This window comes from Epinephelus moara, chromosome 18 (assembly GCF_006386435.1).
Source record: "Epinephelus moara isolate mb chromosome 18, YSFRI_EMoa_1.0, whole genome shotgun sequence".
Classification (NCBI taxonomy): Eukaryota; Metazoa; Chordata; class Actinopteri; order Perciformes; family Serranidae; genus Epinephelus; species Epinephelus moara.
In genome coordinates, this window is record NC_065523.1 from 39,498,025 (window position 1) to 39,510,459 (window position 12,435).

Consider the following 12,435-nt stretch of genomic DNA (forward strand, 5'->3'; position numbering starts at 1 on the left):
CTCCTCCTCCTCCTCCCCCTCCCTCCCCCACTCTCTCTCTCTCGGTCGGTTTTCCTGCCGGGCTGCTGCTGCTTTGCGCGCTGCGGGGCCACACTGCGACCGCACCGAGGAGGAAGAGGAGAAAGCCGCGGAACTGAAAGGGGGGCCAGCCAGAGCCAGAGCGGCGGAGAGGCACGATTTAACGAAACAAAAAAAAAGAAGAAGAAAAAAAAAGCCGAGCCACAGCGGAGGAGGAGGTCTGAACGCGCCGTCAGCGCACGGATAAAAAATAGCTACCTCCAAAGCAGAAGCAGCAGCAGAAGGCGGAGACGCGTCACACCGCGCTGTTCCTCCCTCCATCTCTCTGTCTGAGCAGGGGAATTGAAGAAGAGGAGCAAAAAGAAGAGGAGGACAAACAGGAAAAAAAAAATCTTGTTGGGGAATCTCGGAGCGCAAAACGACGAACGACGCGGTGTCGGTAACCTCCCCCCCTCCCCTCCCGGACCAGGGCCGATTCTCCGTTTTCTAGCAGCCAGCTCGGCGCGGCGACACCATGAAGGACCGTACGGCGGAACTGCGAAGTGTAAGCTGAATTTTCTTCTTTATTCCATCCATGTTGGCCTCCATGTTTCCTCCTCCTCCTCCTCCTCCTCCTCCTCCTGCAGCCGCCGCAGCTCCACGGCCTCGCCGCCCCTCCGGAGCGCAGCGGGTCGATAAAACCTGCTAAAAAAGACCCCATTTGTGCAGGTTTGCTGTCTCGTGCGTGTGCGGAGGAGGAGGAGGAGGAGGAGGAGGAGGAGGAGGCAGTGTTGCGGCTCTGAGCTCTTCATGCTGTGAATACAGAGTGATGTGCAGGAGCTGCAGAGGAGGAGAGGATGGAGCCTGAAATGGAGGCTCCGCTCTCATCTGATGTGTGGGGGGAGGTTTGGTTCGTTGTGAGGTGCACACCGGCTGGAGGTCACGGTTACACCTTCATTTCAGATCTTTAATGTGCGCTGTGTGCGCGCGGCTCGGCGCTTAGACGCAGAGGCCCTGTGCTCTTGCAGCGCTGCATGCATGATGGGAAAAAAACGGGTTAGGCTGTGAAAATAAAAAAATAAATTCGCTCCCATCCGTGTTAATGTGGCCGAGGATGTCCATGCATGCGTGCCTGGATGACCTGATGATGGAGGAGGAGGAGGAGGAGGAGGAGGAGGAGGACCAAAATGCAGTGATTTTTTTTCCGAGGCCTCATCCTGCAGCCAGCGCGCGCCTCCTCCCTGATAGAGAGCCGCGTGAATGTGGGAGCATGAGTCCCGATCAGGCAGGAGGAAGGATCGATACGCGGCTGGATGGATGAATCAGGATGCGGCTTTATCTGCCGCTTTTCCGCGTGTCTCCTGCCGCTCCGGCTCGGCTGATAGTGAAGGGGGGAGGGGGGGGGGGGGGTCCCTTCACTGTACCAAAGCCTCACCCATTTTATGACTGTGGCTCTGCGTCGGGTGAGACCGGAGGGTTTGAGCGCGCGTGCGGTATGCGGTTCGGTGCGGAGCGGGTTTTCTGAGCGAACAGCTGATGCCGGCGGTTTGGGCGGTTTGTGGTGTTTTTTGTTTTTTTTTTTAAGGGTGGGGGGGGGGGGTGGGGGGTGTCACATCAGCTGCTCAAACTCTGCAGCAGCTCCACGCGCCTCCCGCCGCTGCCACCACCCGGGTTCAACCGGGTTCGCGTCAGGCAGCGACGAACTGATGCTCATGTAGCTTGAAACACTGTGTGTCTATAGATAAATGTATCGATCGGAATATTGATCATCTGATTGATTTATTGGATATAATGAATGGTGTGTGTGTGTGTGTGTGTGTGTGTGTGTGTGTGTGTGTGTGTGTGGAGGTAATTTGCATTAAAAAAGTGACAGGCTCAGCACCGCCTGGAGTTTACCGCACTGCTGTCCATCCATCCCTCCGTCCTTATCCATCACTCCCCTCCTCCCTCCTCTCCTCCACATCCCTCCATTGCCTCTTGTCCCCCTTCTTTTTTACTCCATCCTGCATCTCTCCATCTCTCCTCCTGTCCTCCATCATCCCTCCATCATCCCTCCAGAGTTTCCTGTCTGAGGTGTAAAATCAGACGAGTGAATAAATGATGGTGAACACGGAGCATGAAAACATGAGGTGTGTGTGAGGTGATGAATCTGACAGGAGCGTCATGTGTTCGAGCTCTGAATCACCTCTTCTTCCTCTGCAGTGCTTTAATAGCAGCTGTGTGTATGGATCATATTCATATTCAGACAGCAGCAGTGGACGCTCTCCAGATATTTGGTTCAAACTGGAGTTCCTCTCAGATGAAACTTGACTTCCTCCAGCTCTCCTCCTGTCCACTGACACCACAGAAGAAGAGTGTAGTCTCCTCCTCCTCTTGTCTTTTTAGTCATTAATGAATCCGTCCTCCTCTCGGCCATGTTGGACGATCACTGGAGTGAAATCCGGCTCACGTAATCCTGCCGGTAACAGATGCTGCTGTATCATGCACCAGCAGCAGCAGCAGCTCAGTAGTAATAATTATATTTTTATGTAATCATCCACATCACAGTGACGCTGCCTGCTCTCCTCCTCCTCTTCCTCCTCCTCCTCCTCCTTGCTGCTGCAGCTCCGAGTCCACACGAGTGTGAACGAACGCTGTGAGTGTGTGAATGTGACTGAAGGAGGCAGAAATCCTCCTGTCAGCCTGCAGTCAGTCACACCACAGGCTGCTCATCATCATCATCATCCTCCTTTAACATGATGAGAAAACATTTAATATTCAGACCAGCGTGGTGAGTTCAGGCCTGTCTGTAAATCTGTGCTTCTTAAACAGAAACATTAGGAATCAGACCTTCATCGTCGCGTCAGAAATCAGAAAAGGACTTCTGGTAGATCAGATATTCAGTGATGAAGAGCTGATGGTGATGTTGTGAGAACCGCTGCATCATTGTTCCACCTGCTGCAGGAAATGCTTCGTCATGTTAGACCTCTGCAGCAGGTAGTTTTACACTTCTGGTTCTGGCTTTTGTGATGTTGGAGCTGCTCTGAGCTTTGACACAAACACTAACGTCTCGTCATCCTTCGTCTGATTCAAGCTGTTTCTAGATTTTGATTCTCTAAAAGCTCGTCACCGGTTTCTGTCTGTGTGACTCAGGTCACTAACAGATGCTCATAAACAACACGTTCTCGTCCCAACTCCTCAAATACCGACTCTTTTATCAGCGGACCCACACGGCAAACTAGCCTGACTGCCCTCCTGTGTCTGTTGTAGAACGGTTAATATGATATCCTACAAATTTGCGCCCCATGTTGATGTTACATCCTTAACGCACAGTTACATCATTAACGTAAAGCTACGTCCTTAACGCACAGTCACGTCCTTAACGTAAAGTTACGTCCTTAACGCACAGTTACATCATTAACGTAAAGCTACGTCCTTAACGCACAGTTACGTCCTTAACGCACAGTTACATCATTAACATAAAGCTACGTCCTTAATGCACAGTTACGTTAAGGACGTAACTGTGCATTAAGGACGTAACGCACAGTCACGTCCTTAATGCACAGTTACATCATTAACGTAAAGCTACGTCCTCAACGCACAGTCACGTCCTTAACATAAAGTTACGTCCTTAACGCACAGTTACATTCTTAACGTAAAGTTACGTCCTTAACACACAGTTACGTCATTAACGTAAAGTTACAGAGGTCAGGTTTAGGAGAAGAAACATGGAGAGGTTGAACCTTAAAATGACTCAAAGTTTAATTTTATAATATGTCTAAATAAATGTCTTATTTTTTCCTCTTTCATTAAACCTCTGCATCACATTTCCTGCTCGCTAGCTCACTGAGCTGTTAGCCTCGGAGGTTTCTAGACGCCGACAGTAGCGTCCATGTTGGCGTTGCCGAGCAGCGGTGCTCTCACGACTTAATCACTTGAAGCATATTGTTTACATGGCTTTCCATGTCGTAATCAGAAGCTCATGAGTTCCATCTGAAGGCAGCAGCCATTGTTGAGTTTCTGCACCAATAAGAAGCCATCCTGACAGAGCTGATCTCTGATTGGACAGAGAGCTGGAGACTCCAACATGGAGGAAGCTGTCGTAGTTTATTTAGTGGAGTGCCTCCGTCAGTGTGTAATCTGGTTTACACCCAGTCAGCAGACAGGATGACATCACACTGATCAACATATTCTAATATCCTACGAATTTACACCCCATGAATGACGTCACGTGCTTAATGTAAAGTTACGTCATTAACGTAAAGTTCCGAGGTTAGGTTTAGGAAAAGAAACATGGTGAGGACGAACCTTGAAATGTCTCAAAGCTCACATCCTAGGCGAAAGTCCTGTGTTTTATAACCCGTCCTCCACCCCAACCTGCCTCCCTACAAGTGCTCAGGACTGCTTCCTGTTTACTGCCGTTAGCATATTGGTCACATGATTGCAGCCCTTCAAAATACATGGGATATGTAAGAATTTTGGTGCATGAGTTGTTGTAAGAAATCCTACAAAAAAACGGGAGGACAGCTTGTCAATCTTGTCACATGCGTTGTGTCAGTTCAGTTTTCACAGTAAATGTCCAGTTTCTGCTCGTTAGATGAACACAGCCTCTTTCAAAATAAATTTACAGATAAAACACTTTGATTTTAGGTTTATTTCCTGAAGTTTCAGCAACACATGTCCCGGCCTGTCATCATTCCTGATTCATCAAATACTGTCATGACTGTGTGAGTGATGACAGAGGCACCTTTGGTATTATATACACTGGGTGTATCAGTTTTATAGGCAGCAAGTCTGCATAGGGTGAGTGGGAGTGGAGGTGGTCAAACAGACTCAGAGCTTTTACCCAGAAGCTCCATGTAACAGTCGTAAATTGATACGCTGTCCCTGAACTTCCAAAACTGACTCAGGAGGGAACCTGACACGTCATATTTTGAGGTTAAGGTCCACTGACAGTGTTGATGATTGACGAGTTGGGATGATAACATGAAAAAACAATATTGTTTGGCTTAGAATAAGTACGGTTGTTAGTAAAGTGACCTCATGTAACATACGTCACTAGTGTAGTGCGTACTAGCACACCACAGTTATATCAGTAACTATACTGACTTTTGTATTCACATGGGACGGTGACAGCATTGTGGACTTTCCAACCTGGTCTTACTCTGAAGACGCTGAAAACCAGCTCTTTGGTCAGTGAGTGCTGGTGTCAAACACTGACGTTAAAGCTGTTCTTTCACGTCGGCATGATTTGCGACCAGTCACAGTTGATGTTTAACAGTGCCTGGCAGCGTCTGGGGGAACAACAAAAGTTAAGGCAGTGCAAGTCCGAGTATGACGGGGAGGGGTCTAACAAACACTAACTTTCACCAAGGAGGCCGGTGTTCTTTTCCTGTAAGATTCTAAAGCCAAACCCTGTTCTTTATTCCTAAACGTAACCACGTGTGTGTGTGTGTTGGCTAAACGTAACCACGTGTGTGTGTCGGCTAAACGTAACCACGTGTGTGTGTGTCGGCTAAACGTAACCACGTGTGTGTGTCGGCTAAACGTAACCACGTGTGTTTGCTGGCTAAACGTAACCATGTGTGTGTTGGCTAAACGTAACTACATGTGTGTGTGTTGAAGGAAAAAAACATTGGTGGTGTTGTACCGACGTAGTGCTTTTATTTTGAAAGAGACTGTATCAAACTGTACATTTCCTGTGAAAACAGAAGTGTATTTTGAAAACAGACAATGCATGTAACAGGCTGAAGTTGACACGGCGTCCCAGAACGTCAACAACCAACACACCCAGGGTACCTTGGACGTCATATGTGGACGTGGAAAGTCCATGACCAAACGTGGACATGTGACGAGGTCACAGTGAGGATGATGATGGACTGTCTTGCTTTTGGTTGCTGCTCAGTGTGTATCTACCACCACAAAGGTGTCTGATGCTGAGGGACGCTGACAAAGTGATGGTATTTGACGAGTTTATTTTTGTCAAAATTAAAGACATTTCCACCTCAAACTAGTTCATAAAACTTCACCTGAATGCAGCAAATTAATTGTTTAATGCTCAGATTATCTGGGGGATTAGTTCGACCCTCTGATCCAAATGTGCCCCTCCCCCCAGTGATGACATGAAACCTGTGAAGACTCCATGTTGAATTTCTCAGGAGGCAGAAACCGGAGCATTTCAGGACGTTTGGAGGCGTGACCGTATGATCATGTATTTTGTGATTTAAGGCTGATTGTGATGTTTATTGAATAAATATCTTAAAATCAGACGGTTTGAAGGTGAAAATAAACGACAGCTGAAAATAGATCAGAGTGAAATCTGAGACGGAGCAGAGGTGAGGTGAGGAGAGCCGCAGACTGACTGGTGCAGCTCAGTCGCTCTTTGTTAAACGCTCAGAGAATCGTTCAGCGTTTGGTTGGTGGCTGGTCAGACATGTGTCATGTGGGCGTGTTTGTTTGTGCTGAGTGAATCTAGACTTTCATGATCTCAGTGTTTTTAAATCCCAGCTGCTGCCCTCAGAGTGTGAGGTGTCGAACACTGAGTCTTGTCTCCAGCAGAATTACAAGGACTTTGACTTTGTGTTTCACAGACCTCACACATACAGGACGTACACACACTGAAGGATGGGACACGTTCAGAGTTCAGTTCACATGAATGTTGTTTTAATAACAAAAATATATACGAGGGAAGTTCTTCATGTGTTCATGTGTTCACAATCAGTCGTTCCTCTGGTGTTTGTGATATTTTTCCACCGTCACTGAGAATTATTGATAAAGACCTGGAGTTAATTTGTGCAAATGTGGAAACAGACGCCCGTGTGTGTGTGTGTGTGTGTGTGTGTGTGTGTGTGTGTGTGAGACCATATCCCATTTCACTTACATTGATTTTAACAGAAGGTGTGGGTGGGGGTGGGGTGCAGGGGTAAATAGGGACATAATTCACCCTCAAAGGTTTCATATGGATTATTTAGAAAAAAATGCACGTGTCACTGCGGCTTCACGCACACACACACACACACACACACACACACGCGCACACACACACACACACACACACACACACACACACACACACACACACACACACCATCAGATCTGACCTCACGTGACATTTATTCATCAGTCTGCAAAGAAATCTTTTCGACTTTCCTCAGCTGGTCTCTGCTTTATGTGTCAGAGTGACGGGTCGTGTCGTTTCACTTTCAGAATTTTGAGGACACTTCAGTTCAGTGGTGCCGCAGCGATCTGCGACATCATAAAACGGGGTTGTGTTTACTGTGTTCATGAGAGCAGTTCATGTGAATGTCCTCTTGTTGTATTGCCTGAGCGTGAATTTTCTGAACGCTCTAAGTTCACGACTTGTGACGTTCATCTGTTAGTGGATGGTGAGTTCACATATATATATTTAATTGTACAGAGGTTTCCTTTGTAATTTCATAATATATCTGTTGCATGTGTTTCCTGCTCGCTAGCTCACTGAGCTGTTAGCCTCCAAGGCTTCTAGACGCCGACAGTAGCGTCCATGTTGCTGTGGCTGAGCAGAGGAGCTCTCACGACTTAATCATATCATGTGCATAACTTGCATGAGCTCTGCTTGAAGTCAGCGTTTATTGTTGAGGTTCTGCACCAATAAGAAGCCATCCTGACAGAGCTGATCTCTGATTGGACAGAGAGCTGGAGACTCCAACATGGAGGAAGCTGTCGTAGTTTATTTATTGAAGCTCCTCCGTCAGTGTATAAACTGGTTTACACTCAGTCAGCAGACAGGATGACATCACACTGATCAACATATTCTCAAAGGACGGTTCATATAATATCCTACGAATCTACACCCCATGAATGACGTCACGTCCTGAACGTACAGTTAAGTTATTAATGTAAAGTTACAGAGGTCAGGTTTAGGAAAAGAAACATGGTGAGGACGAACCTTAAAGGGATAGTGCACCTAAAAATGAAAATTCAGCCATTATCTACTCACCCATATGCCGAGGGAGGCTCAGGTGAAGTTTTAGAGTCCTCACATCCCTTGCAGAGATCGGTGGGTGGAGCGGATAGCACACCTAATGGCAGATGGCGCCCCAGACTAACGTCCAAGAACACAAAATTGAATCCACATAGTATCTCCATACTGCTCATTCATAGTGATCCAACTGTGCTGCAGCCGCGACATAAAAAGTTGTTTGGAAAAACCTCATATGAACTCTGTTTTTAGCCTCATTGTAGCCTGTAGCTCTGACTGCTTCTCTGTGCTCCGCGCCCACGTGTGTGCGCCTGCGCGAGACCAGCGAAAGCATGAGCTTTGCTCACCCGTGTTTACATCACGTGACACGTGCACCACAGGGGGAGACAACAGTAACCACAGAGCTAAAAGATAATTTGCACTACGGTCTTTTAGCAAAGGACAGCCCAACATGTCTGAAGACTTTTAAATTGAGGAGGAACAGCATTTCTTTGTTGAGCCGTATTTGTTTGAGCCCGAGTATACGGACGGAACTCAGGCTACTGGACGAAGCAGCCGCCGCAGCTCATGAGCCTAACCCTCAGCCAGCCGCAGAATACCGGAGTCGAGCACTGGAAACCTGGTGGTGTAGTTGTTTCAAATGCAAAGCAATGCCAACGGATGAGGAAAGTCTTTGCTGCTCAGACTGGGAATTGGCGATGCCTGCACTTGAGAATCTGGACATCAGTACTGACGAGACTGCTGCTCTTCAGAGACCGTGCATCACCGATCACCCTGAGCGCGCACACGTGAGCGCGGAGCACAGAGAGGCAGTCAGAGCTACAGGCTACAGTGAGGCTAAAAACAGAGTTCATATGACGTTTTTCCAAACAACTTTTTATGTCGCAGCTGCAGCACACTTGGATCACTATGGATCAACAGTATGGAGATACTTTGTGGACTCAATTTTGTGTTCTTGGACGTTAGTCTGGGGCGCCGTCTACCATTAGGTGTGCTGGCCACTGCCCCCGCCAATCTCCGCAAGTGATGTGAGGACTCTAAAACTTCACCAGGGCCTCCCTCGGCATATGGGTGAGTACATAATGGCTGAATTTTCATTTTTGGGTGCACTATCCCTTTAAGAACAACTTTAAGAATCAATATTTTATTATCAAAACAAAACTAAATGTGTTTCTCTTTTTTTCATCCAAAACTTTCCTTTGAAACTGGAGGAAAATTTAAAATATATGATCTGCAAATAAAATCCAGGATAGACAACAGTTATTATTGGGCTCTGAATGTAGCATGTTGTTTTTAGACGTTTCAAGAAATGACTGATGTTTTAATCTCTATTGGTACAACAGACTAACATGATGAGTGGAGTTCCCCAGGGCTCAATCCTGGGTCCTCTGTGATTTTACTTTTGATTTATCCAGCAGTTCTCCCTGATTTTACTTTTTTAAATCTAAGTTTCAAATTCCTATGAATTTGTGTTTAAATGCTTTAGGATGTATTTCCTGTTTTCTTTATTTACAGCACTTTGAACAGCTTCTATGCGTAAAGCAACAGTCAGAAGAAGATCTGGGATGCAGCCTTTGTCAGTGACGCTCCAAAGCTATGGAACACAGTACCTATAGATATCAGAGAAGCTAGCTCGCTAAATATTTTAAAAGAAAGCTAAAAACATATCTGTTCACTTTAGACTTTAACTCGCCCTGACTTTCCTTGTACAGCTGACACTTTCTTTTTACGCTTTTACTTTCTATTTCTGCTTTGCACTGCTGCAACTCTTTTAAAATCTAATTTGGTTTTATGATTTATAATTTTACAATTCTATTTTTTTTTAAAATGACTCAGAGTTCACGCAGATACAAACACGTGACTCCAGGGAAAAGTCCCGGGCGAAAGTGTTTTATGACCAATCCACCACCTCAACCTGCCTCGTTACAGGCGCTGTCAGCACATTGGTCACATGATCGCAGCCTTTCAAAATACCTGGGATATGTATGAATTCAGGTGCGCTGCTTTTCGTTGGAAAACATATGAAACATTTGTGAGACCAGCCTGACTGATGCAGCTGTTATTGTCCCGTTAGCCACCGAGCTAACGTGTTCCCAGCTGGATAGAAGCAGTTTATTAATAATAATTAACTTTATTTATAGAACAGTGATCAGAACAAAGTGCTTCACAGAGAGAACAATGAGACAATACTCAAAATGGAAGATACAATACATGAAGGCGAGTTTAAAATAATAAACAAGACATTAAAAATAGAATCAACAGGCAGCTCAGAGAAAATCGTTATTTTCTTTCTGATGAATTATATTTTTGAAAGAGTCAGAACAGAAAACACTGTAATGAGGCCACTGCTGCCAAAGGTGCATCTGATCACTGGCTGTTAGTGTGTGTGTCAGGTAACAGGTATTTTATATTTTACAGACAGATCTGTACCAAAAGTTATTTTTTCTTTTTCAGTGATTAAAAAACAGATTAAATATTGTTTATTTATTTATTTTTTTAATAAAACAATTTGCCGTCTGATCACATTAAACAAAACTAATAATCTAAATAAAGTTCATTGATCGGTGATGATGTCATAAACAGACACCTGAGCACCAACAGAGCAGAGTGTGTTTGTTTTGTCCTCCTGGAGGCACCAGGTGGGCGGGTCTGTTTGATTTAGTGTTTGTTTGACTCTATTTACCCAGAACACACACACACACACACACACACACACACACACACAAACACACCCGCTGCAGACAGACGGCCTGCTGCTGTCGTCTCGTCTCTCTCAGCAGTGACTTGCTCAAGGGCACCTTGACGGCAGCGGCCTGAAACTTCCTGCTGTGCAACCCTTTCAGATTAAAGCTCTACTGAACAGCTGTACTGGTCTGACACTTCCTTTCAAAATAAAGTTACCTTGAACTGCTGCAGTCTGACACTTGCTGCAGACCCTTTCAAATTAAAGTAACAAATAGCAAAATGACTTTTTAAAGCTGTTTTATCACCGTTCACAGTGAAGTTTTCCAGCTGCTCCTTTCTATGTGTTGCATTGTGGGAAAACAATATCCGCCAGCAGCACGTTCACAAAACAACGTGCTCAGTCTGAATATTATTAGATGTAATTTAATGTGTTATTTTTCAGGTGTGACGCAGCAGATTGAGAGTTTTCATCTCTCACTGTGCAGTGAAACGCTCGTTTGCCTCCAAAACTTAAATACGGATGAGACACACTACGGTTTCCTGACGTCACACCCTGACCTTTGACCCTGTTGTTCATATATCCGTTACCATGGAGATAAACGCTGTGCAGAGGATTGTGGGTCAGAACAGACAGTGAAGCATTCTGGATCACAGACTGCAGAATCAGACTGAGTGCAAAAGAACATCCTGGTGTTTTCTGCGTACCACGTTTGACATGTACTGGGACACGCTAAATCCTTTACTGGCGTACTGTACAGTCTAGGTACAGGCTGGATGCTAACAGTGCTTGCAATGCTAATGATAGCTAGCTTATCAGTCTGAAGGTGTGTGTGTGTGTGTGTGTGTGTGTGTGTGTGTGTGTGTGTGTGTGTGTGTGTGTCTGTGTGTGTCTGTGTGTGTGTGTGTCTGTGTGTGTGTGCACCGTTGGCCATCCTTCAGCCAAGTCAAGGACAAACACACCATCACTGCGGGCACACACGAGGTCACTCTGACATCATTCGTTCTTCACGTTCTCTCTGCTGTTCATCTCTAACGTTACTCTTCTCTGTACTGCTGTTCTCTAGCTTCATTATAACCCATGAAATCTCCTTGTTTTTCATTGTCACTGTGTTCTCTGTCTGTTTAAACCCATGACATGTTCCTGGTCGATGGTTCTCAGTTCTCTCTCTGTCCAAAGGACCAAAGATGTCCCCACTTCACAAGATTCCCACGTTCCAAAAATTTCAAAACATGTCCTTGCTTTTCACAAACGTCTTTTTCTTACAAATATGGCTCTGCCTTTAACAATATATAAAACTTTAAACATTTCCTCACTTTCCCAGAAACATTGTCACCGTAGCAAAAGTAGCAAAAATACTGAAAAGCATCCCCAAATTTTTCAAACATTCCTTCACTTTTCCAAACATGTTCCAAAAATTTCCTCGTCCTTGAGTGTCCTTGTCTGTCAGCACTCTACTGTCCAAAAGTCTACTTTTTAACTTCTCTAACTCCCCCAGGACGCCGACGTCCTCGCTCCCCCCCCCCCCCCCCCCTCTGTTAAATGGTATCTCCCAGGCGCACTACGTCATCAAACCATGTGATGTTTGGTATTGCTGGATTTAGGAAGCTCTCGACTTTTCAAAAATAACATTGTTTTTCTTTTATTTATTATGTATTTCTCACCAGAGCAGCCTAAACACACAAAGTCCAAAATCNNNNCCCCTCCTCTGTAAAATGGTATCTCCCAGGCGCACTACGTCATCAAACCATGTGATGTTTGGTATTGCTGGATTTAGGAAGCTCTCGACTTTTCAAAAATAACATTGTTTTTCTTT

The 12,435-nt window shown here is 45.5% G+C and overlaps 1 protein-coding gene across 1 annotated transcript in view; it reads left to right on the forward strand.

Moving 5' to 3' along the window:
- Window positions 1–44: 44 nt before the first annotated feature.
- Window positions 45–12,435, forward strand: part of stx1b (syntaxin 1B) — a 73,435-nt gene continuing 61,044 nt past the window's right edge. The window contains exon 1 of the mRNA XM_050068444.1: window positions 45–562. Within this exon, the coding sequence (XP_049924401.1) occupies window positions 533–562 (30 nt within the window). The 5' untranslated portion in view covers window positions 45–532. The remainder of the gene's footprint in view (window positions 563–12,435) is intronic.